At 50.3% G+C, this 17,802-nt stretch overlaps 1 protein-coding gene across 1 annotated transcript in view; it reads left to right on the forward strand.

The window, feature by feature from the left end:
- RNF216 (ring finger protein 216) overlaps positions 1-16,593 on the forward strand; it is a 120,974-nt gene extending 104,381 nt beyond the window's left edge. Inside the window, exons 11-12 of the mRNA XM_024763540.1 lie at positions 12,746-12,815; positions 13,564-16,593. Coding sequence (XP_024619308.1) covers positions 12,746-12,815; positions 13,564-13,883 — 390 coding nt within the window. The 3' untranslated portion in view covers positions 13,884-16,593. The remainder of the gene's footprint in view (positions 1-12,745; positions 12,816-13,563) is intronic.
- The last annotated feature ends 1,209 nt before the right edge of the window (positions 16,594-17,802 follow it).

The following is a 17,802-nucleotide window of genomic DNA, read 5'->3' on the forward strand; positions in this document are numbered from 1 at the left end:
GTTGGGTCTTCGTTGCTGCGCTCAAGCTATCTCTAGATGCAGCGAGCAGGGGCTACTCTTTGTTGCAGTACACAGGCTTCTCATTGCGGTGGCTTCTCTTGTTGCGGAGCACGGGCTCTTGGCACGCGGGCTCAGTAGTTTTGGGTTGCAGGCTCTAGAGCACAGGCTCAGTAGTTGTGGCACGTGGGCTTAGTTGCTCCGCGGCATGTGGGATCTTCTGGACCAGGGCCCAAACCCGTGTCCCCTGCATTGGCAGACAGATTCTTAACCACTGTGCCACCAGGGAAGTCCCAATAATTTTTAAGTTTGATAGTATTACTATTAGTCAGTTGTAAGTTGCTCTGTAAGGATGGCAATGTAGTATATGTGAGAAGACTTGTTCTACCAAAAAACAATTGAGCATAACAGTGGATAGATACCCTGCCAACTTGGAGCTAGCAAGGAAGCTGCACCATAGCCCGCGGAGGCCTGGGGATAGCCATTGACGAGTCAGCTTTCACTGGGGCAAGTGAGGATGACCTGGATAGTGGAGAAGCGCCTTGTCCCTCAAAGGGGAGACTTGGTATTACAGAGATTACTTATGTCCAAAGTAATCTACAAGTTTACTGCAGTTCCCGTTTAAATTCAGTCGGATTTTTTTTTCTTGAAAAATTACCTGTAATTTTGAAAGTGAGACTAATTTTTACTGTGAAGCTGCACAAATCAAAATCACGTAGACTCGGGCTTCCCTGGGGGCGCAGTGGTTGAGAGTCCGCCTGCCGATGCAGGGGACGCGGGTTCGTGCCCTGGTCCGGGAAGATCCCACATGCTGCGGAGCGGCTGGGCCTGTGAGCCATGGCCGCTGAGCCTGCGCGTCCAGAGCCTGTGATCCGCAACGGGAGAGGCCACAACAGTGAGAGGCCCGCGTACCACAAAAAAAAAAAAAAAATCACGCAGACTAATGCAAGAATAGACAGATCAAGGGGACAAGGTAGAGACCAGGAACAGTCCCATAAGAATTTAATGTGTGACAAAAATATCATTCAAATCACTGGAGAAATTATAGATTCATCCATTCTTTGTTTGTAACTATTCAGTGTTGCCAGGACTAGTTTTCTTGGAGTTTACAGTCTATTAAGTTTAAAACAGAGATACTTCATGTGGTTGGTACTGTGTAGGAGCAGTAAGAATGATGCAGTGGAGGATGACAGGAGCCGGAGGGGGGAGTCATCTCTGCAGGCCTCTCTGAGAGGCAGCATTTACAGCGAAACCTGCATGCAAAGGAGGAGCAAGGCCGGCCAAAGAAATAAAACAATTCGGCCTATTCGTGGAACAGAAAGAAGGCTGGTGTGGTTTGCAGGTGGTGAATGAGGGGAGGGAGGTGAGAGAGGTGGGCACAGAAGCAGGCCGTGGGTCTCACTGAGTGTGCTGGGAGCTGTTGCAGGCCCTGAGTACACGAGTGACTTGGCCTAAGCCCCCATAGTTCGTTGCTAGATGGGACTGTGCTCAGAGTTACCACGGCTTCGGATTTTCCAGAGAGGTTGGAAATCTGTATTTTAATGTGAAATCTCCCAATTTTTGAAGATTGATCATTAATCCAAATCTAAAACACTGTTCTAGCTAGAACTTTATAAGTCAAAGATAAAAGTCTTGTTAGCCACCAATCTTTATCCCTCATATAGAACACCTCCAGTATGCCTGATAAGAAAAGGTGTCAGGGTCACAGGCTGGCCCCTGTTGAAAGCCACGGCAGGCCAAGCTGGTGGCCTAACCCTAATCCTCAGAACCCCCCACACTTTTGTTAAGCACTGAGTCCTCTGTGAAAACCCGGCATCTGCATGTCAGGAACGGAAAACTGGGCTGAGGGACCTAGAAATTGCTCTTATCCCACAGCTCCGTGACCCAGTAAAACCCTTAGCAAGCCTGCCCCCCTACCACTGAGGAAATAATTGAAAGAAAGGGGCGACTTTGGGATAAACAGTCATCCTTCTGTTGCTGGTTGAGTGGAGGGAGGTGTGGCCCACAGTGGGAAGTGCTCTCCAAGGTAACCCACACTGCATTTTGTGACAAAACTTCCCAGGCCCTGGCAGTTCCACAGACTCGGTTCCTCAGTCCCATCCAGCGAGCATACTGGGGGCCTGAGCATCTCTAGGAACTTGGTGAAGAAATAGGGTCCATTTCTTCAGCGGCGCTCCTAAGAAGCATTCCTCAGCCTGCTTTCCTCTCTAGAAGTAGAGAGCAGTGTGGGAGTTAACCACGTGTGGCAGGGTGTGCGGCAGGCAGTCTGGTTTCTTCGCAGCCCCATTTTCCTTTCTGCTCTCTCTTGTTCTTCTCCTGCCACCTCCCTTTTCTTCCCACACATGGAATTGATTATAAACGTTTCTCTTGTTCTGTTACCTTGTTTCGGTGCCATAGCATGCGACTGCCCCTCATTTTCATGTTGCATTGTCATCTTCTACCCTGAGAAAGGTTCTGTACTTGCTCAAAATAAAGTTCGAAAGGAAGGTCAGGCAAATACAAATCCCTCCGATTTCCTCTGGTAGCCACAGCCAGAGATTTTGTTCCATTTGTCCCGTTCCCATCAAAACCGGGATCAGCCCCGTTTCCTTGATTCTCACCAGGAGACCGATTGAATTCCAACCCAGCATCTGTTGGGGCTTCTGGGAACACAAAGCCATTCAGAAGTTCAGGGAAACAAAGCATGCCCTGTCATCCAGCCTTTTCTCTGGCTTAATTAACCGGCAAGGCCAGGAAGAATCTCTCATTTGTCCATGAGGGAGTTATCCCTTCGTGGTTTGGAGAGAAGTTGAGTTTTCATCCTTAATGACTGGAGATTGCTTGGGAACTGAACTAACTGCATATTAGAAAGCTGTCAGTTATCTGTTAGTTGTCAGAAATAAGCTCAAAACATTCAACCAAGAGTCTTGTAAAAACAAGATGTCTTTTTAAGAAGGAAAAAAGAAAAACAGAAGCAAACCAGTCACAACAAACCACAGTTTTCTAGCTTAGGGGTCAGAATGCACAGCCAAATCACAACACATAAATGAACAAACATTATTTTGCAGTGGGGGAATGGTTACCCCGGGACTTTACTGGACCCATATGTGCTGACTTCTTTCTTGTCCGTGAGTGGTAACTTAAGGGGGTTAACGAGTTACATCTTAACTGTTAGAAGCCATGTTCAGAGCAGTCATCTGGCAGTCCGGATTCTGGAAGTGGGGCAAAATTCGTAAGAGCATTTTCTCTTTAATACAAAGCAAAGTCGGTATTTATCTTGGGTTTTGGCTACCAGAAACTGCACAGAATTGTTTTCTACAACTTCTTTGTTTTTTAAATATAAGAATTTGAAGCATGTTCAGTTCAAATAAAACCCTAGGGCTTTAACAGCCAGTTTACAATTTGGCACCATTATCGTCTAGCCGTTTGGTTAAGAGAATTATTTATTTTTCTCAAGCCTGCAGTGGATTGAACCTGACATTAATATGTGTTAGTATATTTAATTCTTTGACAGTCCTCTAAGGCCAGTGTATCATCCCAGTTTTACAAATGAAGAAACTTGCAGAAGATTGTGGTCAGTAAAAGGTGGCATGGGGAATTCCGTGGCGGTCCAGTGGTTAGAGTTCTGCGCTTTCACTGCTGAGGGCACAGGTTCAGTCCCGGGTCTGGGAACTAAGATCCTGCATGCCAAATTAAAAAAAAAAAATGTGGCATGTGTTGATCTCAGGTCTTCTGTTCTCTCAGCATCTTAAACAAAGCTGCTTTCTGCTTTCTCCCCTTAGTTGGCTCCAGCACCACCCAGCCTGGACCAGTGTCTGTCTTCCTGGTGGGTCAGGGGCACGGAGGGCACTGGGCACCTTTGAGACCCTTGTTTGAGTGGCCTGGGAAAGGAAGAGGAAATAAAAGTATTTCAGACACAGGGTTGAGGAGGGAAAGGTGGAGGTCATTTTAGGGAGTATCTTCAGAAAGATATTCCAAAGTTTAGCTCAGGAACTAATTTTCAGTTTCAGGGTTTTTTCCTTAACTTTTAAAATTTACCTTCTGTGAAGAAGATGGTAAAGTGAACACCCATGTTGCCCCATCACTTAACTTCCACAGTTGGCCTTAGCATTTTATTTCAAGTCACTGTTTTAAACACCATTGTTTCTGTTACAACATGGAGGCGGGACCACTTTCGCATTCTGCAGATGAAGAAAACAAGATTCAGGTCACTTGGTAAAACCAGGGTGCAAATCCAGGTCTTCAGCCAGCCGTTAGCTCCTTCCACTCCCCAAGTCTCCACTCTCTGTCTGGAGCAAGAGGTCACAAGTACGGGAGCTTGCCGATAGCTGCCCGCAGAGCCCCTGCACCCAGTGAGTCACGCAGGCCTCCGTAAAGGGATAGGCCCTCGCTGGACCCTTCCCCATTGAGCAAGCTGCAGATGGTAGAAAGGGGCCTTGACAGTGTCCCCAGTCAGGTTTAGATGTCACTAGAGGATTGTACCAAGGAGGGCCACAGTATGGCTCAGTCCAGTAAACATGGCATGTTGGCATGTGTCATGTTCAGCAGATGCCAGCAGGCCCCAGGCTGAGTGCTTGACCCTGACAGGAGTCCCAACATGGCCACACCCCATGCTGCCTCCAGGTCCCTGGGGGGAGCTCTAGACAGAAAGGTGTTTGCGTTCCAGGCCTCTGTGACCCGAGGAGATAGTTGCAGAAGCCAGCAGAGAGCCGTCCAGTCTTTGCTCCTCCCCAACACATTATCCAGACCACCTCCGCACCCCCTCCCCGGCCATTCCAGACCCCAGCTGCACAGCATGTGCCACTCTGGGCCGTGCTGCACCCTCCTCCCCCCAATTTCCTGTTGCAGGGGGACAGCTGGCGCTGGGGGGGTTAGGGTCTGGTGTTGCTCGGCGATCTGTAGCCAATCTGGGAATAATTTGAAACTAAATCCTCAGCTCTTTGGAAGCCTTTTATGAAATCATTGCAAGTTTATTAACAACAGCTGTGGCCATACATGACCTGGATCCCAGCCCCAGCCCCACCCCCAAAATTGCAGGAGGGAAGCAGCAGTTGACTTGCAATTCTCAGTCACCTTTTTACAGGGAGGAAAAGTTAAATGGAGAAGAAAAGTCACCACCCTCCCTTCATGGTCACCGGAGGCTGGCAGCAGGCAAGCAGGCTGGCAGCTCTGGTGTCCAGAAATGTTGAAGAAAACGGGCTCAAAAGGATGTTTAAAAGCCTCGGAAGAACAAGCTGTGTGCTAAGTACTCAGACATTTATTTTAGGAACCTTCAGCCTGTGGCTGGTGATTGTTGTCAATATCTGATTGGTGGAAACCTTCTCTTTTTCCCTTTAACCACTTGCAGTTTCTCTTCCTTCTTTTTCTCCCATCCAGACCCTGCTCCATGGGCAGAGCTGTGGGGCTTCATTGTTGAGGGACACGTTTTAAGGAGTTGGGGTTTGGGGTTGTTTTTCTCCATTAAAACCTCTCTGGTGAATTCTCCCTCACTTCCTGCCGGCAGCTGGCGTGCTGAGTCGGTGTTTCGGAGAAGCCGGGCCCCTGCCATCCCCCTCATGCTCTTGCCGTGCCTCACTCCCTACCCACCTCCATGTGAAGCAAGCGTGTCAGAGTCTTCTGTGTTAGGCCAGCATTTCTGTATCTTGCTGAGCTCAGAGGAATTCAGGGAAAGGAAATAAAATCCTCTCACTGTTAAGATGCAGCCCCTCATTTCTTTATATAAAGCATTCTTCCAGATCTGCTGGGCTGCAAGACTCCATGTCACTGTCTGCTGTGATCCTTTGTCCTCAGCACTGCATTTGGGGTGCACTGGCCCACTGTGGGTGCTACACATGTTCCTATCCCAGTTCTCATTACATTCAGTGGTGGTCTGTGGGGTTCACTTCTACTCTAGCCTGGCGTTTCCTTATGCTCAGTCTGAGACTTGCTTATATGCATATTCTGTGGATCTGTTTAAAGGTTTTCACCAAGATGAGGAGGGGCCAGAAAGAGGGCAGAAAAGGCCTACTGGGTCCATCTTAAACCCCGAGCCAAAGGCCAAGGAGAGGAATGCTGGGGTGGGCGTGTTGCCCTTGGTGGACATTCACTAGGGCCTGTCGAGGTGTCCAGTGCAGTGAGTCCGGACAGAGTTGTCTTCCTCCCACAGTTACCCACTGACCAAGGCAGGCAGGGTATGAAGGGGAGCTCAGGTCTCAAATGGGCTCGGTTTAGCCTCCAACTTTGTTGGGGTCAGAGGGGCCCCTAATAGCTTGCTCCCAAGGCCTTTGGCCTCTGATTGCCTGCAGAGTCCAGAGCTGCCCAGGCTCCCCTTGGGTCTGTAAGCCCAGAAGAAGCAGCCTGGCCCTGCCCTGGTTCTGATTTCACTCTTCATCATCTACTTGGTGACCTTCAACACGTAACTGCCTTGTCAGAGCCTGTTTCCTCGTGGGTAGAATGCTGCCAGCCCCTTGTGGCTGGGAGAGACACTTGGAGAGCAGGCATGTGTGAACGAGCGCATTACACACACGGAAGTGGGGACCTGAGTGTGCAGAGTGTGGCCTTCTAGAAGGGAACCTCAGGGATTTTGAAAGTGAGATGTGGATACAAAAACAACCAATGGAAATTAGGCCAAAATCTTCCTAGGAGTCATCTCTGGTGAGGAGTTACCTTTCTTTTTTCTTTTTTTAATTTTTTTAAATTTATTTATTTTTGGCTGCGTTGGGTCTTCGTTGCTGCCCGTGGGCTTTCTCTAGTTGCGGCGAACAGGGGCTACTGTTCGTTGCAATGTGCGGGCTTCTCATTGAGGTGGCTTCTCTTGTGGAGCACGGGTTCTAGGCGTGCAGGCTTCAGTAGAAAAAAAGATGTTGGGGGTAGGAGTTCATTATTTATTTTTGCTGTGGTGGGTCTTCATTTCTGTTCAAGGGCTTTCTCTAGTTGTGGCAAGCAGGGGCCACTCTTCATTGCAGTGCGCGGGCCTCTCCTTATCGTGGCCTCTCTTGTTGCGGAGCACAGGCTGCAGACGCGCAGGCTCAGTAGTTGTGGCTCACGGGCCTAGTTGCTCCGCGGCATGTGGGATCCTCCCAGACCAGGGCTCGAACCCGTGTCCCCTGCATTAGCAGGCAGATTCTCAACCACTGTGCCACCAGGGAAGCCCGGAATTACCTTTTTATTTGTGTTTTGTTTAACTCTTTTTCCCAAGATTGCTTTAATGTGTGTGAGAATCAAAACTCTGGCTTTTTGTGGAAGAAGGAGAAAATTCCATGGGACTCCAAGGTATACAGGTAACTTGGTAGCCTCATGAGAAAACATGTCAACAAGGCAAGGACATCTGGAGATGGCCTGGAACAGCGCCCAGGTCAGGAGCGATAGGCGACTCAGTTACCATGAGCCATTTAAGTCCTGTGGCCTCAGTGATAGAGCCTGGCCTGCACCTTAGGCTTCTGGTTTCTCCCCGAGCTCCCGGCTCCCACTCTGGGTGAGAAGGTTCTGCTGGCTTTGTCTCAAAGGCCAAGTGCTAGGGAGGCCAGTCAGAGACCTGACGTTCCAAGTGATGGCACATGTACTTCTGGGTGAGCTGACCCCAGGAAAATGGGAATTTTCCAGGGAAGTGTCCCCTTCTCTGCTGTACTGCTGGCTGTTCATCTCCTTGAGTAGAGGTGTTTTATTTTGCCCTATTCCCTTCTTTTATTCAGTGGAGAAAGGAGATTTCAGAGTTCTGCCCATCCCAAAGAGAGGGAACTCTTATATTTCAAAGAGAGCAAGATACACTCTTTCTAGAACAAAGCAGGGCCTAAAAATAGTCACCTCTGACAGTTCTCAGGGCAGGCAGAGTACTCTGGGCCCCTCCAGTCATACTGTTCCAGAAGCTTCTATTCAGAAACTAGTGGTTTAAGTGCTTGAGAGCTCAGGCTTTGAGAAGGCCTGGATTCAAACCTTACTATGTGTGGGACTTCCCTGGCGGGCCAATGGTTAAGACTCCGTGCTTCCAATGCAGGGGGCATGGGTTCGATCCCTGATCAGAAAAAATATTTTTAAAAAACCTCAGTTTCCTCATTTGTAATATGGGGATTAATCAATAGTACCTAACTCCTGGAGTTGTTATGAAATCTATGTGAGGTGCTTAGAACAGGAGCTGGCACACAGTAAGCCATTATTACTATCACTGTGCTTGGCACTTTATAAAAAGTGAGATAATTTGCTTCTCACAGTAAACCTGCTATGGAAATGATTAGGCTCCAGGTTAAGTCGTGTTGGGTAGAGGGGTCCCCAGGCCAAGGTCTGTGGAACCCCAAAGCTGGAGTCCCATCACACCAGCTGCCTGCCTGTTAGGAAGCCAGTGCTGCTTTAAGATAAAATTCACTACGGTGGGGGCTGCTCCAGCATGCCAGGATTTCCTGTAAGTGACTCAGGCCCTGCAGGGGGGCTGGAGGACAGTTAATTCTGTGATCCAGCCCACACACCCCTGGCCCTCTCGTCATCTTTTTTCCTCCTATTGTTCCCTGTTTCCAGCAGGTTAGGTGTGTCCTAGATTTGCAGAATGGCAAGACTTTTTCACAGGTGTTCTTATTCACCGTGAATGATGACACTTGGGATGCCTAGAATGTTTCCCAAGGGAACTTACCTCTAGAAAAGCCTTAATATCCCCATGTATCACTTATCCAACCCAAGAAGTGTTCTGATGAGGGACCAGTCCTCACGTGTTATCTCAAAATCAACCCTAAACCTACCTTCACTCTTTTTTTTTTTTAAACATTATTAACTTTTTAAATTGTGGTAAAGTAAAATTTGCCATTTTTAAAGTGTACAATTCAGTCTGCCTTCGCTTTACGCAGGCTTTCTCTAGTTGCAGTGAGCGGGGGCCACTCTTCGTTATGGTGTGCAGGCTTCTCATTGCGGTGGCTTCTCTTGTTGCAGAGCACGGGCTCTAAGTGCTCAGGCTTCAGTAGTTGTAGCACGCAGACTCAGTAGTTGCGGCACACAGGCTCAGTAGTTGTGGCACGTGGGCTTAGTTGCTCCGCGGCATGTGGGATCTTCCCAGACCAGGGCTCGAACTCGTGTACCCCTGCACTGGCAGGCGGATTCTTAACCACTGTGCCACTAGGGAAGCCCATGCCTTCACTCCTGACTTGAGGAATTTTAAATACTCCAGGGAAACTGCTTATGGAAGGAAATTCTACCCCAGATGAAGAAAAAGTCTTCCCCCTTAGAGTCTAACATATTTGGCTGAAAATGTAATTTTTATCTTTAAAAAAATATATTGAAAAGCGTTTTAGTTCTTAGTTTCGAAATATAGTGTCCTGTGACTCCAACCAGTTGGAGAAAGTTGAAATCTGAAACACTTAACCCATATTCTAGGTGTAACTAACAATTCGCTCATTCTTTATGGTAACAATCACTGCTCAAAATAGTTGAGTGCTGACATTTTCTTGTGAAATACAGACTGTATTTAGACCGTAAGAGCACTGCCTAACCAGGGAAAGCCAGAGCTTAAGGACAAATAGTCCTGAGTCCACTTAACAAATCAGGAGAGTGATCAGAGCAAAGGAAGGAAGGGAAGAGGCTCCAGGTGGCTCTCTTCAAAAGGTGAAGAGCTCAAGGCTCTAAGGCTTCTCCCGCCCCCCAACCCCGGAAGAGCTCTCAGTGGCGGCCTGGGAGTTTCTGCCAGCTCGTGGACCTGGCTGCTCTGTCCTCCCGAGAGCCGGCAGATCCGTATCAGGACGCTCAACTCACTCTTGCCTGTGCAAGTGCCTCAGACCCGCCTAAGGGAGTTCTTACATTGCATTTATTCAGGGGCGAACTTCTACCAGGAGCGTTGGGATTTATCACAGGAAACTTAGTATTGATCAAAATCGGTCAGATGCCCTGTTCATCCATACCCTTAACAGTGCTATAAGAGACCTGGAATCTTTTACTCAGAAGATTCTTCATTCTTCATTTATTCTGACAGAAATGTCACAGGACAGTCAGAAGGGAAAGAGGGGGTGGGGGTCAGGGGTTAGTCTTTAACGCTGTGAAATTACTCTTTAGGCCCATGTAGGATTCCAAAGTGGAATGCCAGCTGGAATTGTGATCACAGCACAAAAATAGAAGCTGCATGAGGGAAGGGACCAGGTCTGCCTTATTCTTAGCTGTACATCCAGTTCAGTGCCTGATGCATACTGGACACACGATACATGTTCTTGAATGAAAGCATACATATACCCTCCACGTTTTCAAATCAAACGACAGGGACAGGGAACCTTCACAGTAGTTTTCTGTGGATTTTCTCCAGGAAAGGTATTTGAGTGACACTGCCTAGTCCACCGCCAACTAACCATAACTTTGAACAACTTACCTGCTCTGGGACCTTACTTTCTGTGGTAGAAGGAAGTTAGAATGGCTGGTTTCTAAGGTGCCTTCCTGTGCCATCAGAGGCCTTAGGTGTCCCTCTGGGTACCGATGGGCATGACCACATTTAAGTGATGTGATAGAAGAGGGATGAGATAGTGGGGGTGAGGTGAGGGTGATGGTGATGTAGTACTAATAGTTATAATTAATAAATGACCAGAGGCAGGAAACCTCACTCATACCATAAAGAAGCCACTGAGAGAAATGTTAGGGCATCTCCCAATCTTTACCACTTTCTCTTGAAACTTTTCATCTTTCTGAAATCTTTATTCCTGCCATTTTCACAACTTTCCTGTCTTTAATGAGGAGTACTTGCTTTGTGCTGGGTCCTTTACACAATTGAGCTCATACGGTCCTTACAACAGCCCATTTTACAGATGAGATGCCCAGACTCAGATGTTCAGGAATTTGCCCAGGTCACTCAGTGAGCAGTGCAGAGCAACAGCTCTCCTACTTTCCATTTTTCTAGATTACTCTTTTTTTTTTTTTAAATCTTTTTTCCTAGGCTTGCCACTGGCACCAAAATGAAGATGTTTGCCAGCTCCTAATCTCAATAGTGGTAGAATTTATCTTGACATTCACATGGAAAGCTTCAGACTGCCTCCACCAAAGCCTGCTGCATTACTGGAGCCCTTAGTGTTGATTGGCTTAGTGATTACTCTGTAGAGTAGTAAGTTCCTCATTTGGAGTGTTCACAGAGAGGCTGCATGAGCACGCCTTAGGGTTTTTATAGAGTAGGTGTCCAGTACACAATGAGTGAGCGACACTCGTGACTCCAGGATCAGGGAGGGGCCGTAACTGTCTGAAATCACAAGTTACTATCTTGGTCATGACATTGGTAACTGCCCATTGCCCAGCTCCACGCTGAGGCTGCTGTGCTCTCCCCTGGTCCAGGGTTTTCCAGGGGTTCTTTCCAGCTCATGCACTCCCTTCTGTGGCCCTCCATTCACCTCCCAGAAGTGCCGCGGGTGACGTCAGCCAGTCCAGAGCATCCAATCAGCATGAAAACTCCAGAGTTATCACTGGCAGTGTTCCAGCCCAGACCACACGGGCCATGTGGAGAGGCCTCGCCTGATGCGTCGCCTGGGGCAACACACGTTTCTAGCAGGCTTCTGGAAGTCCTGAAACTTGGCTTATGCTTCCCCACCCCACACTGGGCACCACTGCCCTTCTCCTTACTTCTTCCCAGTTTGACTGCCCTTAACTCCTGGAGAAGCTACTGCAAGACCCCAGGAAACAGGACACGCCTGCCTGTCTCTCGGTTTGATCAGTGCACTTGCCACGCTCAGGTTGTGGCTGCAGTGTCAACTCTGCTCTTTGTCGAGCCCCAGCTCGTGGCGGGTAGACGTTAAGTCCCATGCCCTCCGTGGCCATGCTGGTTCAGCAGCAGCCCTGCGGCTGGCAGCAAAGACATGCACCGTATTGGTGGTGTTTTCAATCCAGCGAGTGTCCTTTCAGTCCCCAGCCGTTTTGCAGGGCTGCTGAGGAGTGGGTTGAACCCCCAGGACATTACACAGAACAGGCATGGTTCAGGTTGTCTGTCCCGGGCCAGCAGCCCAGTTCACGGTGCCTGGGGCAGGTGGAGATGGGGGAACTGTATGTGGCACAGACCCCTGAGTTTCCCTGGTGAAGCCCACACATCTCCCTGAACCCAGAGCGCCTACTTGGCTCTGTCCCCAGGAGGGGATAATCCAAGTCTGAATTGCCTATTAGCGAAGCAGGCCTACCAAGCCTGAGTTTGAGAAGGGGAGATGGGGAGGTCTACAGGGGAGTTGTTCTTAGACTGCTGTGCCCTTCCCTGTGGCCCAGGCCACCGTTCTGCTGGCGGGATGCTGCTCCTTCTACAGCCCACCACTGTCTAGGAGCTAAAGGCCAGCTTCAGGTCTCAGCAGGCCTGCACAGTCTTTTGTCCAACTCAGTTCGGGGAGCCAGCAAGACTTCCGGGCTCTACAGAGAGCGCTTCTTGCTCAGAGTTTGTAGACTCAAGATCTGAAACTCCTCAGGCCCTGCCCCCTCCAGACTCACCCCCATACCAAACCCTTGGGTTATCTGTCTGCCCTCTTCGAGCCGTGGGAAGTTCTTACCTTACAGGTGAGTGAACAGAGCAGGCTCTCTTAGCCCAGCCCCCAGACAGCCACCTGCAGTGCACAGACCCGCTCCTCGGTCCCAGCCTTTCAGATGGGCTTCCTCGTGGGAACACGGTCTAATGATGAAGGAAGAAGATTCTCGGGGAACTGGGAATGGGTGGTGTGCAAGCCCACGACCTCGCTGGTCAGCAGCAGGTCTCCGGCTTAGCCCCATTGCTGATCGGCAGCAAGCCGGCCTCCCGCGCGTTCCGGGAGGCCCTCAGCGCTGCATGGAGCTGGCTGAGAGCAAGCTTGTCATCTTCTTTCCTTTCTCCTAGGAAGATGATGAGAAGCTAATTGAGGAAATCCAGAAGGAGGCCGAAGAGGAACAGAAGAGAAAGAATGGAGGCAAGTGCTCCCCAAGACAGGCCCTGTGCTCACTCACTGCATGTGCACAGGGGAGGAGGGGACCCCGCTGCCGGCTTGCATCGGGATCCTGGCACTCCACCCAGCCAGGGACCACCGGGGAGAGCTGTCCCTCAGGTGGCCACTTATATACCTCACCCACATACCCACCTCCCTCTGGGAAAGGCCCTGAAAGCATAGACACAGTTTCAGCAGCTCCTTGATGGCCAGGAGGTCCCAAGGGGTGAGTTGGAGCTTAGGAAGCAAATAGAAGCGAAAGCAGACTTAAAATGACAGTAGGCCCCTCTGAGGTTACGGAGGAATGAAATGGAGTTTCTGTAAGTGGCCATCCACGCCCTGGCTCTAAAGGAAATTCTCTCACAGAAGCTCCACCTGTTCTGAGCTGGATCAGTCTGTCTCTTTCCAAGGTGATCCTTGTGGAGTGTGACACTCGGTGGGAAGTATGGTTTTGTCCTTGGTGATGGCTGGTTAGGGGGCTATGCACTCATGCGTGAATGCTACGTTTTGGGCTTTAATCGGCCTTATTCTGGCCTGGCCACCCCTCCTGTGTCCACAGGGAAGAATGATGCTGAAAGTTGGAGGTTCCCGGTCTGCCCTCATGCTCCAGGCTGTCAGCCTACAGCTCAGGGCCCCTGGGACCAGGATCAGGATATGCAGCTCTGGTCCCAAGCCAGATCCGAGCACAGTGGGATTTAACTGTTTTCTCTACTAAATCCCATCTTCTTTTCAGAGAATACCTTCAAACGCATTGGGCCCCCCTTGGAGAAGCCTCCAGAGAAAGTCCAGAGGATCGAAGCCCTGCCGAGGCCCGTCCCACAGAACCTGCACCAGCCACAGATCCCCCACTACGCCTTCGTGCACCCAGCCTTCCCCCTGCCTCCTGTCCGGCCCATGTTCAACAACTTCCCCCTCAACATGGGCCCCATCCCAGCACCCTATGTGCCCCCTCTGCCCAACGTACGAGTCAATTACGACTTCGCCCCCGTCCACATGCCGCTGGAGCACAACCTGCCTATGCACTTTGGCCCCCAGCCACGGCATCGCTTCTGACACCCAGGCCCCACCCCTCCCGGGAGCCCCGCCAAGCATCCTGTGCAGGCTGGGGCTGGATAGATGCTCCTTTGCCCCCAAGGCTGATGGCTGTGCCCATGCCTGCTAAGTAGGGATGACGGACTTGCCTGTCGAATGGATAGGCTGGATTTCTTCCTGGGAAGGGCCACTGCTCCTTGAAGAGTGATCAGCAGGCTAGTACCCTCTGGGTGCCCGTAACGGGATTGGGCCAGAGATAAGGGGGCAGCAAAACCCTCTTCCTGAAGAGTTCTGCCGTCCTAGCAGCCAACGTGGTGGCCCTGGGCCACAAGGTAGCCCGTCTCTATCACGTCCCTGCAGAAATAGATGAAGGGAAATGTTTGCCTCCATCCCCTCCCCCTGGCAGACAACAGAAGTCTCTCAGTTAAAAACCACGTAAGCCTTCCTTACCGTAGCAGTGTGATCCATAATAAAGTGAAGTAACAAGTAGTGCGGTTTCGAGAAAGCTGAGAGCTTGGCACCGTGTCGTGGAGGCCTGGTTCTTCTACCCCCTCGCTCTGAAGCCCACCTAGAGTGAGGTGCACCCCACTGCCCTGAGCCGGTTGGTCTAAGTGGCAGAGCGATGTCCACAGACCTGGGAGCGCTGCTCGGGTTGGGGTGGCTGTGGACCGTGTCCAAGTGCAGTACCCCAGGCCGCCACCACAGTGATTGTTCCAGGGTCTCGCCTCCCCTCTTGATCCTCTCGGATGAGACCACAGAGAGCCATTTCATGCAATGGGATGTTTGTAGTTTACCTAAAGAAACATTTGCCGTTTACTCACTTTGAACCTTCCCAGTTTTCTGTGGCCTCTACTAGAGTTTCTCTCCCTCGGTCTCTGCAAAGTCAAAGAAACCTGTTGCCCCGCGCCTGGCAGTTGAGGAGGGTGGGATGGTCCTGAAATTTTTGCCAACCACAAGATCCTTTTGAAGTAGCTGTGACAGAGGCCTGGTGGCTCTCCCAGGGAGCCGTGTTTGCCACCACCCAGGTAATGAACAGATTCTCCCCTAAGGTATGGTGGCGCTGGCTTTCCCCAGCAGGTACATGACCCAGGTTGTGCTCGGCAGCTACCTTTTCTTGAGGTCAGGTGAGTCTGGCTATGGGTTTGCTTGGGAGTCCCCACCATGTTCCCAGTTGCCTTTTGCTGTCCAGCCCCAGCCAGGTGTTTGAGCCTCACCCCGGCCACCCACTCTGCAGTACTTCATGCTCCAGCCCATGTGCAGAGCAGAGGCCTCAGTGGGGAATGAACCTGCCTGGCTCCCTGTGTTGGCCTCCGTTCCTCTTGCTGAAGCTCTGATGGCTATAGGGTTCCCCGAAGTTCACACACACAGACCTCAGAGAGGAGGGGACACACCCGGGACCAGGCATCACTGTCTGGTCACCCGTTGCCATCAGCCTCTCAGATGTTTTTCAGAGATTAAAATGGAGAGGTGATGTGCCACGTTGCCTGTTATTGCTGTCTTTCCTCTGGGTTTGGGGTTTGCGGATAGGTGGCCCCCTGGGCTTGGGGTGGGGGGCGCATGAAGAGAGGCTACACTGAGTCTCTGCTGCCAGGAGCCTTTCCCTGCCGGGCTTCCTGCCCCTGCCCTCGGGGCACAGCAACAGTATTTCTTCAAGTACCTTTAAAGCATGTTCCCCGTGCTTCCCCAAGGGAGGGTCCCTGAGGGCTGTGAACTGCCAGCAGATGTACCACCGGATGGGGAAGGTGACCCCAGGTACTGTCAACCTGCCCCACTGGTGACAGTGCTCACCCCAGCCCACCAGAACCTTCTGGGTCTCTGACCCGATTCATCATCTAAAGAAGGAACCAGCTTCCATCTTTGCCCAGCAGCCCAGGGTACGTGGCTCCACGGAGGTCCTGGGGCAGCAGCAAGGACAGACCTTGGGCTGGTGTTGCATGCCCTTGACACTGCAGTCCAGCAACTGCCCTAGGACCTGGCATGCGAAGGTCCAAAGGTTGCCGCACAGGAGGGAGACCAGAATAATTCCCCCAAGGCCAAACTGAAGACTTGTCTTTTGAGATGAGTTCTGGCTGTTTTTAGCCACACAAGGCAGCTAGGGAACCACTCCTGCCTTTCTGAGCCGAGGGCGCCTGATTGCTAACGTTCCTCCCTGAGCCAGGCTGTGGAGCGGCTCGCGGGTCTGCAGATGTAGCACAGTCACTTTTGCCTCAAGTTCTGACCCAAGCGTGAGCCCCCTCATGTCTGCAAAATGGCCCTGTAGGTGCCTCGTGTCTTGGAGAAGCAGTCTGTACTAGTGATGGGGTTGGGGAGAGAGGGCGCCATAACCGTCAGACAAACCAGTCAGTGGCTGCAAGATGCAAATGACAGGACACCCCCAGAGATCAGCCCCTGTCTGGGGGACAGAGCGGTCCCGGAGGCAGCCTGGCACCTTCTCCTCTGGGCTGCCTTGCTTGCTCCCTGGAGCGAGAGACTGCCCAGCAACAGTCCCATTCTTGCCTTAAAACTGGAGAGAGGAATCTAGTATTTGCACTTAGCAAAAGATTTTAAAACTTAAAAAAAATGTGCATGACCTGTCACTTTGTATAAAAATAGCAAAAACGATTAGTTTACTAAATTCTTTACCTTCTGGTAGTAAAAATACATAAAATAATTGTTTAAACTACTGTGTTATGTAAAAAGCCTGTACCATATGTAACTTGGTTTTTTGTAAATAAATGTTTGTGCAGACTGCTCTCTGGTTTAGTTTCTCCACACGGCCTGACCAGACAGGCCCCACGACCCCACAGAGTTACAGGGGCTGCTCAGACTGAAAGCCAGCGGATTCCAGGGGAGTGATAGCACTTCATGTAACGCTGCTCACCCAGAGCGGAGGTCGGGATGCTGCTGGAGAGCTGCAGGATCTGATCCCAAAGGAGCCCCGAGGGGCTGGGCCTGCTCAGGAGGAAGATCAGGTGATCCATTGTGCTAACCCTGCCTGGGTGGCTGCCCAGGGCGGGTTGGGCACAAAGGGGGTTTTTTATTTGTTTTTCAGTACAGAATCCCCTTCAAGAAAGTATGGTCAGCTCCTCTTCCAGGCCGCTGCCAGCAAGCCACTGACTCGGCCCTGGAGGTGGATGCAAAAGGGAGAAACCTCACTCAGGAGGCCAGTCCTGAGAACAGGGAGCCCCTAGGCAGTGAAGCTGCAGGTACACCACACTTCCTGCCACCTGCCAGGCCTGGAGGGTACCTTCGGCACGGGTGGATCACAGCACACTCGGGCTCAGATGTTGAGAAAGCACGCTATCCTCTTCTCCACTTGCAACTTTTTACTGAGTGACTTTTTTTTTTTTTTTTAATTGCACATCTGAAAAAGGTGTACCTGCATTACCAGCTTCTAAATCGGTGTATTTTAAATTTACCCATGCCATCTAGTTCTTGTTCCTGTACATGTTCCATATTTACGTATTTGCAGCAATATCATAGACTATTCTACAGTTTCCATCAGTAGATGAGTAATGTTTTTGCCCCACAATCTACTACCATCTTTTTTTCCCATCCTCCATTCAAGTAACCAGAGTCACATTCCTCCCTCTTTACCCCACTCGCCCTCCAGCACATTTCAACATGCACCTGCTTATCAGGGCTCTGGGCCTTTGTTGTTACAAAAGTGGTTTCATACTTTTGGCTGAAACTCACTTTTCTCTCTTTGCAGTCATGGAGTACCCTCCAGGTCTGTGGGTCAATATAGCTCTAATTTGTGCCTTTTATGCCTTCCATGATATTTCTTTGTATATATTTGCCAACCATTGCCCCATTAAAGAAAATTTGGATGCTTGCAAAGTCTTGCCACCACACACAACACCTCAGTGAACATTCCCTTTGATGTTGCAATAGATAAATTTCCAGCAGTGGAGTTGTGAATCAAAGAAAGGGGTGTGTGTGTATTTATTTTTTTAAGTAT

This window comes from Neophocaena asiaeorientalis, unplaced genomic scaffold (genome assembly GCF_003031525.2).
Source record: "Neophocaena asiaeorientalis asiaeorientalis breed wild unplaced genomic scaffold, Neophocaena_asiaeorientalis_V1.1 scaffold223, whole genome shotgun sequence".
In the NCBI taxonomy this organism is placed as follows: Eukaryota; Metazoa; Chordata; class Mammalia; order Artiodactyla; family Phocoenidae; genus Neophocaena; species Neophocaena asiaeorientalis.